At 45.3% G+C, this 21,916-nt stretch overlaps 1 protein-coding gene across 4 annotated transcripts in view; it reads left to right on the top strand.

Annotated features, from left to right (window-relative positions):
• The first annotated feature begins 3,764 nt into the window (after positions 1 to 3,764).
• Positions 3,765 to 21,916, top strand: part of MIB2 (MIB E3 ubiquitin protein ligase 2) — a 53,862-nt gene continuing 35,710 nt past the window's right edge. For 2 of the 4 annotated variants that reach the window (XM_037379642.1, XM_037379639.1), the window contains exons 1-3: positions 4,202 to 4,329; positions 4,743 to 4,876; positions 21,467 to 21,817. In XM_037379642.1, the coding sequence (XP_037235539.1) occupies positions 21,577 to 21,817 (241 nt within the window). In that variant the 5' untranslated portion in view covers positions 4,202 to 4,329; positions 4,743 to 4,876; positions 21,467 to 21,576. Of the gene's footprint in view, positions 3,834 to 4,196; positions 4,330 to 4,742; positions 4,877 to 21,466; positions 21,818 to 21,916 lie in introns of those variants that run through there. The other 2 variants (XM_037379641.1, XM_037379640.1) reach the window with 2 other exon arrangements.

Raw genomic sequence — 21,916 nt, 5'->3', positions numbered from 1 at the left:
CCAATAAGAAATGTGGATTAAAAAATCAGGATAGTTGTTATTCAGCACTAAAAATTGTTGGAAAGGAAAAAAGAGGGACTCCCCTTGGGTTTGGATTCTATTAGGCTGCAGTTCCATTTGTTTCAGAGAAGGGACCTAGATATGGAACTGAACTTTCTCAAAGTTAATTCCCAAAGCTGAGTATTGGATGTAGGTCACTTTCTGGCTTGTTCTGAGACTCAGCAGAGCTAGAAATACTGTTGAATTTTCTTTCAAAAGTGAAAGCCACACATATCCTTTCTCTTCTATCCAGGTCATTGCCTCTGAAGGCAGTGCCACAAGGTATGATTGTAACATCAATGCACATTTGCAACGTGTGAGCCAGGGAAAGCTGCCATTTCCAGGCTTTGCTTTTAAGAAGAGGATTCTCTGAACCAGTATTTCTACATACAAATTCCCGTAATAAGCATGCAAAATAGGCCCTGCAGGACATAGCTGTTGGGAAATATGCACTTCTATATATGACCTGAAGACCCATGTTGGACAACCTGTTTTCCCCTCAGCAACTGATATATTTTTTTCCACGTACTGTTCAATCACCTTCAAAAGAACACCACTAGATTTCTGCTGATGATGTTGCCATCACATCGGCGTCTACTCTCGTGGCCCAAGGTTCACATGTGTCGTGTCAGTAAGCTACAAAATGTTAAGGATACTTGCTTTGTAAAAAAAGAAAAGCTGGTTAATAGGGCTAAATCCATATAGCTCGGCTGACCCTGAAGTGGCTGGCCTTCCACAGCTGACAGGGAAGGTGCCTAGAGCAGAAGCATGCAGAAATAGTCCATGAATATTTCTGTGAAACAGCGGCATCCAGTGGGCTGAGAAGGATTCCTAGTAGGTTTGGAAAACCAGGATGAGGCCATGTAAGAGCAGAGGTTTCTCTCCCATATCTGGAGCTATGCAACTCCAGCCCATCGCAGTAAGCGCTATAATGTCCTCGCTGACCAGGAGACTGAGATGAACTCCAGTTTACTAGACGCCAGAGGATGTGTGTGTAGAAATGTAGGATCAAAGGATTATAGCAATACAGGATTAGAAGAGGTCTCAAGAAGCCCTCCAAACCATGCCCTGTACCAAGCAGTATCAGTTCTGCCCTCTCATTTCAGCAGTGTTTGCCTATCCAGTTCCTAATGCCTGTTCAGGCAGAGATTTCATAGCCCCTTGCCAGTCTCCTGCAGCATTTCAGTAGCCCTAGAGTTTTCCCCAACATCTAACCTGAGTTTCCATCGCTACATTTTGACCCATTACTTTTTGGCCTACTCCCTAAGCACGCAAAACAAGGTCTTTCTTTCAGTATCAGCCTTGTGCATGAGGAGAGTTGTCTTGTTCTCTCAAGACCTTTCTTCTCTTAGACAAAGCACTTCCTATGTCTTGTGGTTGGAAACCTCAAAAGGAGAACTCTTGATGTCCTGCAGACTGCCTCTGGGTTATACATCTCAGGTTGGTTCATTCCTTTCCACAAATGTTGCCCCACTTGAAAAGATTCATTGGAGTTCAAGCTTTTTTACACACCAGAGGTTTGCCATTTGCAGTATCTTTGGTGTTAAGCACAACCAAAATACCACTTCTCCAAAGTGCTTATATACAAACAAGGGCAAAATCTTACCACAATAATCACCATAAAGTTTCTGTCTCGGCCATGGTCTAAACTGCAGATGCTGTATGACTTCGTGTCTGCCTGAGATGACTTCACAGGCAGTCTAACACAGTTTTCCAATTATTTTTTTTAAAGAAAGATTAGCAGGAAAAAAAATCCTCACATATCTTAGAGTCTGGGCATGTAAGCTCGAGTTTACAACAAGCACAGGCAAAAGTAAAGCCTAAGTAATCTTGATATTTGTTGAGTGAGCACAAAAGGAGCTGCTCTACATGTGAATGGATCTTTTCAGAAATGGATGTTGGCTGTGCTCACCTGTCTCTAATGTATTCGTACGTTTATATTAACATATAATTCTGCCTGGTAAAAAAGCAAGCTGAGGGAGGGAGCACAGTGCACACTTAGAACCACTTACCACATTCCCAAATACTTAACAGCGCTTACTCTCCATCTTCTGGCCAAAGGGTAAAGCGCACTGCAATTCTGGGCAGAACCAAGTGAATTCCATTCCCTCATTTTCACGTTCATGTTTTCACAGTCACCCCAACGTGTGTGTTTAAGTGGCCTGGGCAACATCACCTTTACGTAACACAGAGGGCAAGGGACACTGACTGCTCCTATTTGGCTTTTATCAAATGGCAATGACAAGATTGGTTTTGGACAGGTCCTTTGTACCCTGTAGGCGTAAAAGTTACAGTAACTGCTACTATGCTGTGACACACTTTGTCTCAGAGTTTTGCTCTCTTCATAAGCCCCAGGCAACTCTGCTGCCTGGTGGTTTTGTTTCCTCCTTTTGAGTTTTAGGGCTCTAGACAGTATTCCTGATGGGAATGGCATGTGATATTTTTATGACCTTGCTGCCATATTGCTGTTTTGAGTGTAGGGTCTTAACACTGGTAAATTCTGTTCTGTGCTCTTATCACACTGCAGGCCTTCTGGGTTTGGCACAAACATATTACTCAGTTTTACTGCTGTGAACGCTGTTCCTTGCTGTCAGTGCAGGCCACTCTTTTAACCCTTCTTCTACTATGGCAGTACACATTAGCAGATGACTAAATGTAAAACAAAATTCCAGTCTGCTAGCTTCAACAGAGCCATGCTTGACATGCCACCGAGCAAGAGAACGGGACGGGTAAGCTTGAACAGTGTTGACAAGGTGTCTCTGACCTCAGAAGGGTAAAGTCAGTAGAGCAAGTTCCACCCCAGACACAAGAGATTCACTCAGAGTCATTGGTATCACCAGCAGAGAGATGATACAAACTCATGTGGCCTCTGCTTCTTACTGAACTGCTTTGAAGAACAAGTCATTATAAAAGCAGTAATACCCTATGCTTTTAGACTCACGTGTTCCGATTCACACACCGAAGCCACCAATGATCCCAGGCAGGCAATATCTGAGCTGTGATCTTGCAAATCAGACATCCCCAGCAGAAGGCTGGCTGGCAGATGGAGGGTAGCAGCCTTCAGAGCCACGGTGCCTGGCAATGAGCTCTGCTGAACCCCCAAGACTCCCTTGGACTAGGTTATCCTAAAATCACCCCAAAAATCAAACACTCAAACATTTTTAAAAAAGTGTCCCGGCGTGGATCCTGCATGCTTTCATGGTCAGCTGCTCCCGTGGGTTTCGATGGCCATTTTGGCTGCGCAAATAGGAAACAATCCCGATACTGAAGGAATTTTACCGGTGTGCTTAATTGTAGATGTTGGAACTACGTATCCATGGCATTGCCGAGCCCTACAATACCGCATTATGTAGTTTAGCTACCAGTAGAACGCTGCATTGTATAGTTTAGCTACTATAGTAGCTAGTAGTAGATAAGAACCTGCCCAAAACCAAGACATAAGCCCAGAGTGCTGAAACAGGGCCAGGAGAAAAGGTCATCAAAAGGATGCGAAGAAGAAGAAGAGGAAGATGACGAGAAAGAGGATGAAGAAAGGGATGAAGGTGTCCCAAAGGACCACCAGAGGACCCCTGACCCATTAGGCCACACATGCGTAGTAAGAGTGCAGATATGATAAGTAGTTCATGGAACTGTAAGGAATATGCCAGTAGTTTCTCAGAAATGTCATTAATACGTATAGATCGGCCATCTAGATAAACAGTGAACAAAGTTGGGACGTGTGTTGGGCAGAACTTATCCCCCGTGCGTCCCCTGCTGAAACCAAAGAATTCCTGCTTTCTAACGCTCCAAACCGGGTATCGGAGAGTTTTGCCTCTGGTTTTTCGGTAGCAATCCCCAAACGCAATTTACCACCCCGACACCAGGAAGGCGCCAGGCGAGCCGGCAGCACGGCGCCGAGGCCGCCCGAGGCCGCCCCGGCCCGCCTCAGGCAGCGCGGGCAGGCGGGCCGCGCCCGGAGAGCAGGGGTCGTGCCCCGGCGGAACGCAGGGTCTCCAGGGCCCAGCCCGGGGCCTTGCCCCGGAGTCAGGGCGGCCGCGCCGGGGCCGGGGCCGCGGGGCCTTTCGCGGCCTCCCGGGACTTGTAGGCGGCGGCGGGCGGCGCGCGGGGCGGGCGGGAAACTACCTCTCCCAGCATGCCCCGGCGGCTGTCAGCCGGCCGTGAGGGGCCGGGCGGGGCGCGCGGGCGGCCCCGGGGGAGCGGGATCGAGCGGCGCCGCTGCAGCACCCGCGGGGCTGCCGGCCGCGGCCCGGCTCCTCGGCCGCCTCCCCGGGGGTGAGAGGGGGAGCCTCGGTAGGGCTCTGAGGTGGCCGGGGCGGCGGCGCCTCAGGGGCGGGGGGTGCGAGGCCGCCTCACGGCCTGGGTGGTTCGGGGCAGGGTGGGGGGGGGCGCGGCGGGGGGCTGGCGGGGGCGGGCGGCTGCCGGTCAGGGCTGGGCGGGGGCGGCCGGGATCCTGGGGCGGGGGGGTGCGGCCCCGCGGTGCCGCTGCTGGCGGGGGGCGGGGGGGGCGGCTGCGGCCGGGCTTGAGGCCGCCCGTGTCGCCGGGATTGCGGGGGCCGGCGCCGGGGCCGTGTCTGGTGCGGGGGGGGTCTGGGGGGGGGCGGCGGAGGTCTGGGGGGGCGGCAGGGGTCCGGGGGGGGCGGCAGGGGTCCGTGGGCCGTGGCGCCCACCGGAGCTGCTTCTCGTGCTTTCTCCCCGCTCCCCAGACCACTGTGGCAGGTCGGCTGCTGGGACTGCTGTGCCGAGAATGAATGAGGGAAGGAAGCAAGCCCAGCCCTTGGCTAAGGACAGCGGCTTTCTGAGGGGTCGTCTGAATTTTCTTCTTTCTCAGCTCTCTCAGGTACGTGCCTGTTTTTTCCTCTTTTTCTTCCCTGGGCTAAGCCTGGAATAAGTCTGCTCTGAGCTCCCAGTTTTCTTTCTGCCACGTTTAGCCACGGTTCAGTCTGTAGTGGGGTACCTCTGCTTGCTCCTGCTCCTTTCTAATTTCTTTTCTCCTGGGCGGTGAGTGCTGGCTGCCCTGCAGGATGTGAGCATGCATTCTGTTTTCCTGTTCGGAAACTGGTACTGCAGGTAAGTCATTGCTAAGGTGAGAGCCGAGCACTGAAACGTTGGCAGTGATTCCTACCGGGCATTTTGTATCACTGTGTCATATGCTGAATATAACTCGGAACTGAAGCACACGTGGCTTTTTGTCTCCTGTGTTTCTGTGATATTTGCGTTCTTCCTGAACTGAGAAAGAGTCATGAAAACACGGGTCAGACTTAAACCTACAGAAAAGATGGTACAGGTGCACTGGAAGCATTACATATGTTTGTTCTGATTTCCCTGCAGACAATGCCCGAACTTAACTTTCTGGTTGTAACAAACTCTAATTTCTACCTCACTTAGGAACAGGGGAGCTCTGGCTCACCTTCATGGAGGTCATTTGAGCTTGGCTTTACTACTTAACCTTTCTTTTTGGCTAAGAACCTCATTACATCCACTGCACTTCTTTGTTGCCGTAGGAGGAATTTATTCGGCTCAAATGGGGTACCATTCCTGTTTCTTCCCTGTTTAACAGCTCCTTGGTTTCCTAAAACTACTTCCTAGGAAGAACAATACAGTTGTTATCCTTCTAAGACCTTCCTCCTAGCTGATTACCTGTTGAATTTTTTGTCCACTGTTTCGGGATCTAGATGAGTGAATTATCAAGGGATGCCATTACTGTGAATAACTGCCATTACTCATGTTGTTATGATTGGAATGATGTCGTGTGTCATGTTGATAGCAGAAAGTCAGAAAGAGAAAGCATCGATAACCTTGGTAGAGCTAGAGAATTTCTTGCCCTATTTTGAGCTTTGCTTTCTGCTCTCAGTTATGGGCATCTAGGTTTGTGTCTGGAGCAGCTAAGTTCCATTGGGTGGATGATGGTTCCCTTCAAGAAGTTCTTCCTTAAGGCGGCCAGCTAACAGGGTGTCAGGTAACTTGCGTTGTCCCAGCTCTGTCACTGATGTACCTTCGGTGTCTTATGCCTGTTTTCTAATCTTGTCTTTTTCTGTGGTGGAAGGACATGAAGGACATGAATTTATTTCGGACTGGCAAGTGTGCCTGCAACATATTAACAGTTAACCTAGTTGTCATTTAGCAAAGTCACCACTGGTTCTGTTTTCTTGTGTAATTATTCTCTTTTTAGACTTCAAAAAGGTAAATGTGTTTCCCATCCCTTTCTCTCTGCACAGCATACGTCTCAAGAGTCACTGACATGAGAAGAATGTTCATAATTGTATGATATTTGCGTTGGCTTAATTCTGTTCTTATTATGGTATTGCTGTATAGCTTCATGTTTTGACATTTATTTTGAATGCATGTTTGAAGCTCTGTGACTGTGAAAATCCCGTGCCAAAATAGCATATAAAGAATCTATTATTTTCCTGCTTTGGATTGCGGTGGCTGCTAATCCACTGCTGGGATTGTTTGGAAGAATTGGGAGGCCATGCATAGCCTCTTTCTGCTAAAACTTTGACAAATGCCTTGGAAGTTGCATAAACTATGGAAGTGTGTACAAATATGTGGTTGCAATTGTCTCCTTCTATTTTGACTTGGAAAGGGGTATGTTCACAGCTTTCTAAGCTACCTTGATCAACAAGTGTGTGGCTACATGACCACCATAGGCTGTTCAGAGCTGTGGCAGTTATCTCTGAAACAGGCTCATCTCTTGCCTTGCATTGGTGTGGCATTAGTGTAGGTTGCTTGCAGAGACTGATCTTGATTGCCTGTGGTTTTGCTGAAGTTGAAGACTTTCTCCAACTTGATAATTAAGCTCTACTAGGTCATGCTGCCCCTGCTTGCCTGTTCCCATCAAATGTTTGCCTTGCTCATAATTTCTGATACGGAACTGCTCCAGGGCTCTGACAGATTTCAGGGTCGTGCTGAATGTGCGACCGCATTGATCATGCCCTTTCATTTTGAGTTGCTGTTTTCCAGGGATCCAGGAATAGAATGCGAAGTTCTGTGAGCAGACAATTTGAGTCCTAGTTGTTTTTCAAGGATTCTGATTCATGGCTTATCAAGGGCATTTATAGAGGTGCCAGGGTGTTGTAATACAGTGCACTCGGAGGAGAGCAGTGCAACTTTCAGTACACTCACTAGAAGCTTTGCTTAGAGAAATACAGTTGGATGCTCTTCTCTCCTTGAGCAAAGAGAGAGAGTAGAATCTGTTGTTTCTTGGGAGACTTAAAGAATTTAAATATTTCTGCTCCCTCTGTAATGAGAAATGTATTTGAAATTTCCAGGAATATGTTGTGTATTAAGGCGTAAGAGTCTGATGAGTGGCCAGGGGAAGACAACCTTCCCGTTGAGTCACAACGGAAAAGGATCCCCTTGCCATCTAAACTTCTCAGAGACAACTTGATCCAATCCTTGTCTCGAGCTTGGTCAACAGGTTTAAATCTAAAGGATTGTACGTACAGCTGCTCAGAGTCAACGTTTGCCTGTCAGACTCCAGTTTAAGGACTTTCACTGAAACAGTTTCTCAAAGTTGAAAAAAATAGTTGATTTATTAAGGCGACAGATACAACAAATTTGGAATTGCCATTGATAAATACACTTACTGCAACAATTGAGCTAGAGTTAATTCAGTGCTTTAATTAATACTTTCCTGGGTAACATCTGATGTAGTCAGAGGTGCAAATCTTACCAAAGGGGCATCACTGCTTGTGGAGGAAAGAGGTCCAGACCCATCCAGTGGTTGGAGTTCTCATCTTCACCATAGAGATTCTAAATGCCAGATTTATAGGCATGGCAAGGTGGGACTAAGTCAATTACTAAGTGCCAATTGACCCTTAGAGGTCAGTGGGGCCTGATGGTTCAGCATGGGGTGGGGGATTTGGTACAGGTGTACAGGAGTCTTCCTAGCTCTTACTGGAGGAACACTGGGCTGCGAGGGCCCCCCGCCTCACTCCAGGTGTCACTCAGTCAGGTTGATTGTTAGAAGACATCAGTTACCTGTTTTGTGAGATCTCAGGTCAAACACCCAAAGCCAATTTGAGTGGAATACTGCCATCGTGGACCAGACGCGTTCATGGTTGCCACCATTGGTGGTGCATTGTTACAGAAATAAAGGTCAGGATGGGGCAGGGTGATCACACTGCCACAGTACAGAACAAGTCTTCTAGCATTTGGACTGGCTGTACATGGAAAATGAAGTTAGGTGTGTACTAGCAGGACAGTAAATGGCTTGATCTTAGATCTCAATCCTCATTCCTTGAGGTGACCCCAAGGAATGCAAGGATGCATGCTGGATCATGGCTTGATACTTTTTTCTTTTTTGTTCTCCCTCTGGTACTAGTGTGGGCCAGGCTGTGGAGAACAGAACTTGGAGCTAGGATATGTGAGCTTTGTTCCTGGCTCTGCCACCAATTCCATATATAACTATGGCTCCACTTCCCATCTGTGAAGTGTTCTCGCATTCTTTAAAGTACTCTGCTATCCAAAGCTGAAAGATAACATCTGTACTTCTAAACTGTACAAACTTCTAAGTGAATTGGTGTATGTGCTGACCCTCTAACCTTCATTTAGTACCGGGGAGGAAAGCAACAGCTAACTACTCGGTTCATTCTGCTCCTACACAGCTGATGTCTCTAGCCAAAGGCATGTCAGGGTAGATTAGACTTAAACATTTTGATCTGCGTTCAGAGCACAGAAAGGGCAAGTTCCAGGCTGAAAACTGACAGGAGTGCAATGTTTACCCTTCTGAAAGCCTGAAGGGGAATCTGAAAGTTGGTAGGATGAGCCATCAAGGCTCAGCAGAGATTCAGCAGGTTTTATACTTGCTCTGTGCTAGAGTCTGGAGTAGCTACTTCTCACTTTGAAAATTTGGAGAAAGTTCTGTTTCTAACTGGAATGATTTGTGATCCTATTGTATCACCTCTGCTGAGGGAGCTAGAGTCTAAATACCTACAAAGAGCCATATCACAGAACCACGGTACCGTGTTTTATCCAACACACTATGCAAACACATGTCTACCAGAACGTCAGTGTTAATTGCTTGTGATTTTTTTACTCCTGCAGTAATGCTAGTTTTCTGATTTTGAATGATGTGTGGGGAAACTTACTGTCTTTGCATTCAGGCAAGGCAATTGCCTAAATGGATTGGAAGATTATGAACTTTTAAGTGATTTAACTCAGATTTCCATGGTAAATAGGAGTTGATAGCTGGTGTGAGAGAGTTGTGGACCTGAGCTTTGCCTAGGGCTCAACACTGTCAGCTCTGGGCCAGGTGATCATGGCTCTGAGAAATGTATTAGAGCAATGTTTAAGTTAGAGCAGAGTTGAAATCTCCTGCCAAGACAGATTTCTTGTTGTTGGAATATGTTTCTGTGCGGTCTTCCATTTCTCGGTGACTGAAAATAGGTATGGAAGGGATTTTGATGAGGCCACCGTGTCCATTCTTTTCCACAAGGCATGATAAACTACACTGAAACCATTCCTGATAGGTGTGTTGTACTTGTTCTTCAAGTAATGGAGGTTTTCTAGCTTCCCTGGATGGGTTGCATTTGACTTCATTAAACTGTTTTCTCCTTTACATTGTGACTTCTGTCAGTGTTCTGAATGGGCACAAAAAGACCTGCTAGCCGCTGCAAGGGAGGCCAGGTGGTTGATTGTTGACCCCTAGATGCCAATAGCCAGAAGAGTGATGGTGATTCTTGACTGGAGAGGGAAGGAGAGTCGCTCAATGTAATGCTATAGAGTTTTTGTTTGTTTTTCTTATGCTACAGGGATCTTCCACGGAGGGTATGGGAAAGTTAAAATATGATTCTCCCATTTTTTTTCTATGTAAAGTGAAAATTATGTTAATTAAAACTTAGCAAATAATCACCTTTTTTTAAAAAAAACCAAAACCAGCATCACCTGGGATGTGTGTGTTTTTGGGCAGGGTGTGTGTGTGCTGCTGTAATGCAGTGTATATTTAACGCTGAAATCTGCTATTTAGGAAAAAATGGATTCTCACCAGCCCCAGCTACTGAGCTTTTCAAGGCTGGAGGCAGCAATCTGCAAACTGTCAGGTCCAATTAAAGCAAATGGCTGGAGCTGTTTTTCTACCTCCTGGAGAGAATACAGTTCATCAAATGCCAGAAGGAAATTTCATTGGGCTCATGAGCAATTATCTTGTGGGATGTAATAAGAGAGATCCACTAGATGCCCAGTGTGAACTTTAACTTTTAATCACTCTTAATTCCCCAGTGATGAGCACTGATCTCACCAATTTAAAGCCTGGAGGTTTTGTGTTCAGTAGAAGCTGGTAGAGGGAGCTTATTCTTTTGTAGGCTTTGACTGATGTTGACTTGTAAATCTGAATTTTGAACACCCCTGACCTAGCAAAGGATGTTCCACCTTTCTGTGTGTTATGGGTTAACCCTGGTGTAGGTAGCTAAGCATTCTGCTCCAGTGGGATAGGGAAGAGAACTGGAAGGGTAAAATTGAGAAAGCAGGACTTCATCAGGTGTAGCGGTTGCTTGGAAAGGCAAAACACCATTACTCCAGATGTTGCCCCTTCCTATTTCTTTCCCCCAGCTTTTATTGCTGAGCACAATGTCATATTTGCTGTCTCTGGGATCAGCTACCCTGGCTGTGTTACTTCTCAAATTCTTGTGCACCCCCAGCCTACTCACTGGCAGGGCAGTGTGAGAAACAGAAAATGCTTTGATACTGTGTAAGCATTCTTCAGTAATAGCTAAAACATCAGTGTGTTATCAACAGTTTTGGTCACAAATCCAAATCAGCACCATACGAGCTACTATGAATAAAATTAAGTCTGTCCCAGCCCAAACAGTACGCTGTGGTATACCTTAACTTCCCTTACTGGAAGCTTGTGACAGCTGTTTATTTTTGGCTTCCTGGTGGTGTTTCCCAAAGGTTGTGTTTGCATTTGTATGGTTTAAAGCAAATATTGACCTACTGTGCAATCCAGTTTATTTCATGGGTCTAGTCCATTAGTTAGCGCAGAGCTGATTCATTAAAAATACAGTGCTATATCTGTGCTCTGGGTAGATTGTGTGGCTGATACTGTCACTTTCTGTTACACTAATTTTGTTACTTATCACTGACAAAAATCCCCTTTTGGTCCATGGCACTTGGTGACAAAACCAGTTTGGATTGAGGCTATGCAGATGAGTGCTTGGTGTTGGAAGGAGGTTCACTTTTCTATGTCTGTTGTCATCACAGGTGGGTTGAAGCTGAGTGAAGTGAGAAATGAAGGTTCAAGGCCAACTCAGTTCTGATTTGGTAGCTTTAGAAGATGACAAGCTTTTCATGCATGCCTTCGTGGCCAACTGAAAGAAGTTCTCTGATTAGTATATTTCTTGAGACTTCAGCCATGTTGAAGCTGTGGATTTTTTGAATCCCATCTATGATTAAAATTAAGGAGAGTTGCCTTCTGTCTGAGATTGCAGTTATGGTGTCCTGGATCTGTAAGTAGGCGGTACTTTTTGTCTGTTTAGCCTCAAAACTACAGAGGACTTCACAGCGTTCAGGTGTAACAACAAAGGGCATTCAGTCCCAGTGTTTGTACTTAAACCCAAGACATTTAGATTTTGTAACATAGAAAAGAGAAGAAAACCCTGCAGGGTTTTTTAAATAGCATCTCACCCTTTGGAAGCATATGGGGATGCTGATCATCTTGGCTGTGGAGCCAGTGTTTTCCTAGCGCATCCTCCTTGCAGTCCAGATGATAGTCCAGTATATGCAAAGTGCTAAACGTAGAGGTACTGCCTTTCCCCCTAAGGGAGAAGTGGTGGTGCCTGTGCATTTCGTTTTCTTGTTTGCTATGATGCATTTCTCCTACTGGTGATGTCTTTTATAGCATGAAGACGGCATGGCTTGAGACTGAGTCACTCCACTGCCATGGACAGTCTCAGGAGGATCACTAGGTGTTCTTCTGTCACAGTTCTGAGTGAGGATCTTGGCTTTTGTCCAGTTATCTCTTGGGCTCTTCCTCAGCTAAGCAGAGCCCACCTTTGACTGTTTCATGCAGCAGCTGGCCCAGAGGCTTTTGTATCCACTAAAGCTATTAGGTACTGCCATACTCGCACAAAATGAACCTGAAAACATCAGATGTGTAACTTCTCTACAATTTCTTCTATCTTTAGGATCTGTTCTGAGATTGCCAATTTTTTAGGAAACCAGAATTCTGGGGTCAAACTTCTCAGGAGGGTTTGCACAAAACTACTGTTGCTGAATATTAATAAATATACTGGTGCTTCTTTTAGGCCTGCATCCTTTAACAAGGTGAGAGAATAGCTAGTAAGCCAGCATGACAACCACTGAAAGTATGGCTCCTACGACTTAAAAGGAAAGGCAACATTCCCCTCACTGTAACAACTAGAATACAGTCAGTGCAAATTGAATGTAAAATTCACTTTAGGCAAAACAGATCAATGGGCTGGCGTTTGTAAAGGACAAGTGTTGATTGTACAGATAAAAGTGTTCAATGGGACTATCTTTAAGCATAGCCTGGCTAGCTATTTTTAGCATTTCCTCACCCTATGCCCCAGTATTTCAAGATGTGTGCCTGTTCTTCCACAGTAGAGCCAAAATGACAAGATGTTAATCCTGAGCAAAGGAATATTAATTCCCTGCTTTATTCTGTTTATGTAATACAGTTAAATATACTTTGAGAGCAGGTGAGGTATGGTGCATGGAAATGGTTTAACTTCATACAGGCTTTTTCTTGATTGATTGTTTTTAGCAGCGGCAGCTGCCCCATTTCTCTTCTTTCTTTTTCTGCTGACAGCAATTTGTCAGTGGAATGGCTTCATTTATCTGCTATTGATATTTAAGCCACAGAAACATCATCTGCTGTTCTCTCCCCCTCTGTGCCAGTGATGCCATTTTGCAAAATTCAGACTAAACAGAAATCCTGGTCACACAGGGAAAAGCGAAGTATCATTGAGACCTTGTGGCTTTGCAGTGGAATATTAAACTATTCACTTCAGCCAATTCTGCAAATTCTCTTGGCAGGCTGATGGAGGGAATTTGATGGGTTTAGTCTAATTTAGAGTGGTTAAACTAGTCACATAGTGGCTGAGATGGTGTCACTCTTCTACCTTAGAAGATCTGCTGGTGCTGGGAACTAAGCGTTTTTATCTTCTCTGCTATTTTGCAGTGTGACTGAGCTCTCTAGCCATCTTTGTATACGAAAGATCAAGCCTTGGAAACTGCCTACTACAAAATGGAGTGTGTGGGGCCTTACTAGACTTTTAGTCTCAGTGGCTAAACCAGACCTGATCTGACAGTGCTGCTATTTGTATGAGCAACAGCTGTGGAATGAGATCTGGAAAACAATAAACAACTAAATGGGCCTGACTGCATGTTTTTCCACATCAAGAAATGGGATTTGCACTAGTGCTGTATTAGAAAGTAGTATGTGAATGAATAATTTACTGAAACAACTGTTCTGAAAGCAAAATACCTTTATTGTGTTAAAATTCAATATGAACCCTTACACTAGAGTTATTTTTCTCATTTAGTAGGGTTTTATGTGTAAGTAATAGAAGGCACTTTACCAGGGAGCTGCTTAGAAGAGGCCTGCTATGAAGGCAGAGGGTTTTGTTTGGGCAGTGGGGAAGCTAGCTGAAAGTAACAGATTGCTTGCGTTGAGGAGCAGCTGATAAACTTGGTTCTGAAGAAATGGGAGAGAATTGGAGTATGTGTTTCCATGGGAGGACTCTTGGGCCTGATACAAATGGACTGCATAGAATGCTGAAGTTCAGAGTAGACAAGGAGAGAGATTTGCACGTGGTAGAGCTGGATATTGAACTGGTGTGAACTGGAGTTGAGATTATAATAAAGTGCCGTGGGATGGACAAAAGTCTTCAAACGGGGTCTCTACTAGAAACTGGAGACTGAGTGCCCAGAGTGAGCTCAGGTGTGGTGGGAGCCAGGGAGACCCTCCTCGGGGTTTGTGATTACACAGGGCAGCAGTGAGGGCTAATGGCTCCTCGCCTCACCTGGGAGCCAGGAGGGGACAAAAGCTACAAGGTGGTCTTCATGTGGTGGTAAGTCAGAAAGGATTATTTACTGTGTTTTGCTGGTTTTCTTTCATTTAATAGTGAATGTATTTGTGGAAATTGTGTAGTCTTGAGAGAAATGACACTGCATCATGTTAGGGAGAGCACATACATGTGTCTGTCACTGTGCTGTCCTGGGGTCCTACTGTTTTCTGAGGAGAAAGGAAAGTGAAGGGTAGGTCTGAATTTGAGTTTATTGGCGAGAATACTAGCTTTGGCAATTAACTTAGCAGCTTTGAGGCTTGTTCAGAGGTATTTGATCCTAGTTGTCTGTTATTAAAGAATACAAAAGTATAACCCCTCTGTTTTGCAGGTAGGGAACAATATTTAATTGTGTAGATAAGCACTGGCCAGGCATTTAACTATTCAACTGGTTGGTTTTACAAAAACACTGCTTGTGTCAGGAAAGGAGGAAAACCCCTGTAAGCCTTATTTCTACAGGGTGAATGCCTATAGGAGTAATGTAGGAAGCAGTACTGCTTTTAAGCCAGTGTGTGCTGCCTTAATTTAGCCATTACACCTAACTTGTTTGGATCTCTGTTGATGTTCCTAGTGTGAGGATATGCAAAAATAAATCTTGAAACTTCACAGTAGTGGTAGTTGATCAATTGAAATTTTGAATGCCTTGATATGTCTGTTTTTAATGGCACTGTGTCCCTGAAGTTCCTTTGGAAGGAAGCAGTTAAAATACGTGTGTGTAGGGGGGTGTATGGTGAGGGCTTAAAATAAAATACTTGAAATAACTAGGAACCACTTTGGCAGCTTAATAATACTGAATAGTTGAAGAAACTGCGCCTGACTGAGTCAGGTGCCTCTCTGCTGCCTGTTTTAGTTGGGAACAGATCCTTTTGACCCCTGACTTGAACTGCAGACCTTTGTTCTTGTGTAGAATCCCACAGCAATGAAGGAGGCCAGCAGGGCCACCACCAGTGTCCTTTGGCATCTTGTTGCTTACTTGTCTTGTGAAGAATGACCATCATTCTGCTTGCTTGCTTGCGCTGCAGTGAAATTGCTCTGGATTTCTGCTGTTGCAGGCAGAGTTTGCAATGTGCTGTGTCCCAGGCTATCTGTGCTGGATGTCTGTGAACATTTTATGAGGTTTACCCAGTCTGTGCTGGGATTAAGGAAGGATAAAGCAAGTGATGTTTGTCTTGACTGAGCTCATGGGCTTGCAGTTATTTTGCTGCTATCAAGTGGATGGTGTCTTTATGCACAGTGCCCTAGCTCTGCTTGGTATGTTCACCTCTTCCTCAAGAGAGATGAGTTGAGGATCAACTAATGAAGCACAGTTTCACTCATTTGCTGGTAAAATTCACAGCTGGAATGGCCCTGGCATTCCTTTGTTCTGCTTGTTAAGTGCTTGTGAGTACTGATTTAACCACCACAGATCTGAAAGAATCATTGTCCATTCCAGTGATCCCTGTAAATGTTTGCATTAATTTCATCTGGTTACTCCCAATTGCAGCTGTTGATTGTTATGGCTCTGTTAGTTACACTCTTTGTTTTCCTAATTCTTTCAATGCTTTCTGTTGCTCTTCAATGGAAGAATCTCCTCAACATTAATTTACTGTGCTGCTATTACTTTTTCTGCCTTCCATGTTTCACGGAGAATGAAAGACTAGAGGTAGCTGAGATGTAAGCTTACTCCCAGTCTGCTGCAGGTTAATTTAATAAACTCAAGCCTGTGTGTAGTTACTCTTGTGCTGCTTATTCACCATTTGTATGAGAGGGGAACTCGGGGCAGGAGGTGGAGGGGTGGTCTCAGAAGACAGGCTGTAAAATTCTTTAGGTCCTCTTCTAATTAAAATAAGCTGCTTTTACTTTATGTGCTGAGGATGCCAAAACTTAATTTTCTTACTCATTGCATTGTATACCATGTGCACAAAGTCATGTGGAAAAAATGGGTTTATAGGTCCCTAGTAGTGTCATGGGGGCAGCTTGAACACAATAGGTGTTGAATAAACAAACAGTGAGTTTCAAGAAGTGTTGGTCTGCTTGTTTTTTTGTCAGGCAGAGTAGTATTTTCTTCTCTTCGTAGTGTTAATGTATTTTCTGTCCCTGAATGGGAGTCCATGGAGGAAATCTTGATTCCTCTGACAACTGCCCAGATCACCCAGGATTCACCAAGGTGAAGATTTTGCCCTCAGCTGGCAGTCTCTAGCCCTGTTCCAGTGTGCCCCGTTGGCAAAGTCATGCTTGTGCCAGAGGCCCAGCACTTGCATTCAGAGCATGGACGTGAATGAGAGCCTTCAGGAGATTGCAAAATGTTGCTGTGAGGAAATTGCACGTGGTCTGGTGCTGTGGCCATGGATGTCTGGGCAGGATTCATGGCTTTTAAAGCATAAAAATAGCGATGCTTGCTGTGGCCATTCTCCAGGGAATCTGACCTAGACGTGTCTGTCTCCAGCTGACTGGAGAGTAGAGCTGGGAGTCTCTTGAGTGCTGTCTGGAGGTAACAAGGTGGATCCTTGCTCGCTCTTGCCTAATGCAGATGACTGCAAGGGAGCAGGTTCTGCTCCTGGGTAACTGCCTCAGCTCTTGAAGGAAGCATGGCTTTTATCTCAGTTCAGGGCTGTGGAAACAGGTCGGGCAGGCACCTCAGAGTGAGCCAGGCTGGCCTGAGCTGCTGCTTTAAGGGTGAGTAAGGAAGGGGGAGGCTTGCCCTCATCTGAGGTGGATCTTCCTCCTGCCTCCGCCAGCAGCCTCTGCCCGTGCAATCCTGCAGCCGTGTGGCTGGGTTGCTGTAACTCTGCCAGGGAGGTGTCAGTTGTCAGGGTGACCTGAGTGTCCCCCTGTTCTGGATGGGAAGGGGCTCTCCTGGGCAGTGGGGCCACAGTGGCGGTGCCTGGGCCCCCCAAAGCGGGGACAGGGCTGGCGGAGGCTGGATCCGCCTGGGAGCTGCCCTGTATGTCTGGGCTGCACTGTTGTGACCGCAGAGCAAGAGGGCCAAGGGTGCCTGCTGGGAAGTGAAACTGCTGCTGGCGCCTCGCAGCAGGCCTTGGGGGCCCAAGGAAGCCCCCAGCGCTGGGACATGGGTGGAGGACAGGACCCCTCTGGGTGCCAAGCAGCACCCATTCCTGTCCCAGGTAACATGGGGTGGGAGTGCGGGGGACCCTCATCTCTGCTCATGTGGTGGCCGCGCATCGTGGGCCCAGGCTAGTGGAGCTTGGATGGGGCTCAGGCTCTGGCTGCTGCCGCGGTGGTAACAGACCCAGCAGCGTCGGGAGCTGCCAAAGAGGGATGGCCCGTTGCTCCGGCTGGGTTGGCGCAGTGACAGCTGTCCCAGCAGCCCTCCTGCCTGATCTCTGGTGGGAGCTCCTGGGCTGGGTCTGAAGGGTTGGGTGGTTTTATCAGTTTCAGGGGGTTGTAGCCCATGTGTGCTTTGTATTCCTTGGAAAACCACCTAAGAGGATGAAAGTAAGTAGGTGGTGTGAGCTCTCGGTAGATGTTGGATGGTGCAGATCTCTAGTTATTAGAGATACAATAACAGACTGTACCCAAGGAGAAGGAATAGTCAAAGAGAATGAAAATAGTAAGAAATGGGGGATAATGTTATTTTCCAAGATGCTTAGCATAATAATGACTTCTTTTGGAGCTTATGAATTAACAGTTGGGAAAGCTGGGCATTTCAGGTTCATGTGAGCTGCTGTGGACAAGACCCCAAAATAAAAGTTCTGCTGCGGTCATCTCCATGTGGATTTTCAAAGGATGTTCAGAAACTAGAGGGATATCGAAGCCTTGTGCTGCTCTTGAAAAAGTGCATGATTTGCGTTTGCCATAGCACTTAAGGAATCATCTGTGGGATAGACAAAGCTCTCTAAGAAGGAATAATTCACCCAAGAAGACAATTCAGACTGCAAAAAGGAAAAATAAGCTGCTTTAAAAAAAAAAAAAATCACCTCATCTTCCTCTGTTTACCATCCTGCTCAAATAACTTGATAACCAAGTTAGACGCACTGATTTTGTCAATCTGCTTACACCACTGTTTGGTTCTGTTTACTGTGTATCCAGCACAGCAGCAACCTTTGCCTCTTAAGAGACGGGTATTAGGTTGCCTCTGGAGTGCCTCCTACCAACAGCGCAGTTTAAATATTGGCAGAAAGTTGCAATAATTATTGTAACTAAAATGCTGTGGACTGAAGGTGTTAAAGTATTCTCCCTTTGTTCCAGTTAAGTATTACTGGGCTTTCCAAAGAATGGACTCTTAGATTGCACCTGGTCTGTTCTTTTCTCTGTTACAGTAGATGAGGTTAGAATGCTAGGTCAGGATTCAGAAATATGCTTGTGCCTTATAATGGATTATTTGTTCATAGTTACTTTAAACTCCCATGGGAAGCTGATGTTTTCTCTGTGAATCATTCCTGGCAGCTATACCTATCCTTCCCTGGAATAATTATTACTGAGACAGCATCAAGGGAGGGAGTATTTGCTTCAATGAGTGAAACATTTCCATTTAAGAGGTAAACAATGCTGACCTGGCAAGGTTCAGACTGTGTGAGCATTGTCATTAATCTCTTAAAAGATTTTGAACGGTTCTTTACTCTTGTTATGCATCACCCCGGTGGATTAGATGGGAATGTAGAATGCATTCAGTGCCTTCTTGTGCGGAAAATGGAGTATTGGCGTTAAGAAGAAGCCTTCAGATCAGCGAGCAAGGGATTAAGGTCACTGAAGCACAGACAACTCTGTTACTAGTATTCAGCATCACAAGTGTGTACAGTTGAACTACAATAGCTTCCCCGAGCTGGAGGATGAGTACATGTGCAGCTCCTCTGTGAGTCATAGGTACCTGCAGAACCAAGGGAAGCTTGATGCCTGTGGCAGCAGTAAAAGTATGTTCCCATCTGTATCCAGCTTATTATGGGCTACTGATTAGATGTATTTTTGTCCTAGCAATTTGGTACCTGTGATACTGACAAGAGATTGCTGTCTGTTGGCAGTTCTGTGACAAGACACCTGATGTTGGCATGTCATACTTCATCCATAAGTAAATTCACAGTGCAGTGACATGATGCATTTCTCCAGGACTCTCTACAAAGTGTCTTCATGTAGCTTTTGTATTTCATTGTCAGTTGAAGAAGGTTTCTCTGTAGCATCCATGTCAGAAAAGCAGTGGGAAGGTGCACAGAGAAAGTGTGGGTTTGCCTGTATGTAGGTCACACATTTCTAGGACCAAGGCAGTTCTGACCTGGGTTTGGTACTGTGCTGTTGGAGTGCTCTGTTGAGCATGTGTCACAATATATAGTGTGTCAGCCTGCTCTGCTGTTTTCAGGTAGCAAGGGGTCATCCTATATTGCAGTGCCTTAAATTTTAGGGGTTTGTGGCACAGCCTGGAATATTCTTTTATGATGAATAACTTTTGGAACTGGCATTGCCTTCCTTGAAATGCTGATAGTTCTGAAGCCTGTGATGTTTCATTCATTCTTGGGTAGAGGGAAGAGGTTCACTGAAATAACATAGAACTCCTAAGGTTGGGGAGTGGCACTCTGTCCTTATCTCCTAAGTGTGCAATTCCTTTTCCCACTGTTACTACCTCCCCACGCCTTCCACCAGTTCACTTGTGTTGTTGGATGTTTCCATTTGTTTTCTCTGCAGTGGGTTTGACAGACTTGACTGATTGATAGCAGCCTTTTAAAAAAGCACTTTTGCCTCTTGGTTAAAGCAATAAATTGTCCATTTTATTAATCTCTGATCTGGTGGAAGAGGGGATCGTCCAAATCTCATTAGGCCCTGCAATGGTTTCTAAAAAGGATATTCTTTCTTTTTATTAATTTCTGCTTATGTAAAGACCATAGACATTGGTGCGTTTTAAACTCAGAAATGTTACATCCACCTCCACAAAGGAAGTCTAAATGAAAGTGTCGCCCAAGGTGTCTTTTAGTGATGACAAGAACAAAAGGTGACATTAAGTTCACAAGGACATTTGGTTTTGATGTTGCTCTCATGTGACAGCTGTTTGGATGTCACAGCGATGCGTAGCGGGAAGAGTCTGAAGCTGGAGAGATGCTAAAGCTGAACAGAAATCAGGCTCTTTCTGCACGCTAGAAACTTGATTTTGCATCAAACTACTCCTCCATGTATTTTTTAAAAGGGGGTGTTTGGCTGGAAGAAGAGTTTATTTTTAGGCCTCAGTGGTTTCAGTTGCTTTATTGGTAGGTGGTAGTGTGAACAACATGTCACATGGTGCAGAACTGCTCCTATTCCATGTCTGAGTACACATCGTATTAGCTCGTCAGCTAAACCAGGTTTGTCAGCCTCGTTTGAACTGGCTTTGTGTCATAGCACTTGGTAAGATTTGCTGTACTTTTGGCATCTGCACTCTTAGGCCCTTGGCATTCTGTTTGGGTTTTTTTGTTGGGTGGTTTGTTTGGTTTTTTTTTTTTCCAAATTTTGAATGTTGTGGATAGCTTGAGAGGAAGAGGGAGACCCAGGGATGCCCAAAGACAAAAGGATGCTACAGGTGATATTTCCAGAAGTCAAAGCAGCAGCTTGGCCCTAAATATTGAAAGCCACATTCCTCTGTCTTGTTCTGGTAAAGAGGTAAACCAGGCTTTGACAATCTCTTTGATTTACTTCAAAACTGTGGATATGCTGCATCTGTATGGTATCCACCTTGTTTACCATTTGTTATGGCAACAGTTGGAAACACTATCCCAAGCTTCTACTGATCCCAGCACAAAATCTTGGTGCTTATTCCAGGTAAGCAATAACTCTTTCCTGTTCCTGCCATAGCTAGCATTGATAAATAGCAGCATAAGATTGACATTTCTCTGATGTTGGCAATTTTTTTTTTAAAGTGCTGTTACTTTTGAGAAACAGACAGACATTTCTTTCATATGCATCTTTAATGCTTCCTGTATGTCAAAATCAAAACCAAAACTAACTTTCTGGGCAAGTGAAACTCAACACTGCAGTATGACATGGTAAGATGCTTATTAAGACTCTTCCTGAAAAATAGACTGGTATTGACTTTTTCTTGCTAAAATCACGCTGCTTGTGTTTTCCTGGTCATTTCTTTCAGCTGTGTTTACTGTGCTTTTTTTGTTTCTGTTGCCATTGTGTCTCTGGTAGCTGTTGCATGTATTCCTGAATTTGAAATCAAGGGGATGGTGTTTGAGTTTTGTACGGACTTCTTGCCCAGTTCTCTTTCCTTATACCCAGTGTTCTGGAGTAAGTCTTCTGGATATTTTGCAGATGTTTCTGTGCCTTGGAAGTCTGGCTAGTTTGCATATCCTTCCCATCTGTGCTAAAGCTCTCAGGATCCCTGTTTTAAATAAAGTACAGATTTATCTACTCAGCCGGTCAGGCTTCTTCTGTAGCCAGGTCATTCTGGGGAAAATGTGATGTGTTGAGTGGCATCACTTAACTGTATGTTGTTCTATTAGGTGTGCTGACCATGCTGCTGCTGAGGCTGAATGTATTGCTGATGATACTGCCTGTCTGCAAGACCCCTTACGTGGAAGAATTTTAGGGGTTGCTGTGCAGATCAGTGGACATGGACCCCTATGCCAGCATGCAGGTTGGGATGCGGGTAGTTCGTGGAGTGGACTGGAAGTGGGGCAACCAGGACAGCGGTGAAGGGAATGTTGGGACTGTGGTTGAGATTGGTCGGACAGGCAGCCCAACCACTCCAGATAAGACTGTGGTCGTGCAGTGGGATCAAGGCAACAGAACCAATTATCGGACTGGATTCCAAGGGGCTTATGACCTTCTTCTGTATGATAATGCACAAATAGGTAAGTATAGCATGGACAAGAAACACAAACCCTAGTGCTGTAAACCCACCTCCTTAACACCTGCCTTACGTGCTAGATGGAATGTTAAGCCTTTTTCAA

The sequence above is a fragment of the Falco rusticolus genome, chromosome 3 (genome assembly GCF_015220075.1).
Source record: "Falco rusticolus isolate bFalRus1 chromosome 3, bFalRus1.pri, whole genome shotgun sequence".
Lineage (NCBI taxonomy): Eukaryota > Metazoa > Chordata > Aves > Falconiformes > Falconidae > Falco > Falco rusticolus.
Note: the sequence above shows the minus strand (reverse complement) of the source record. Positions and strands in the feature narration are given on the sequence as shown.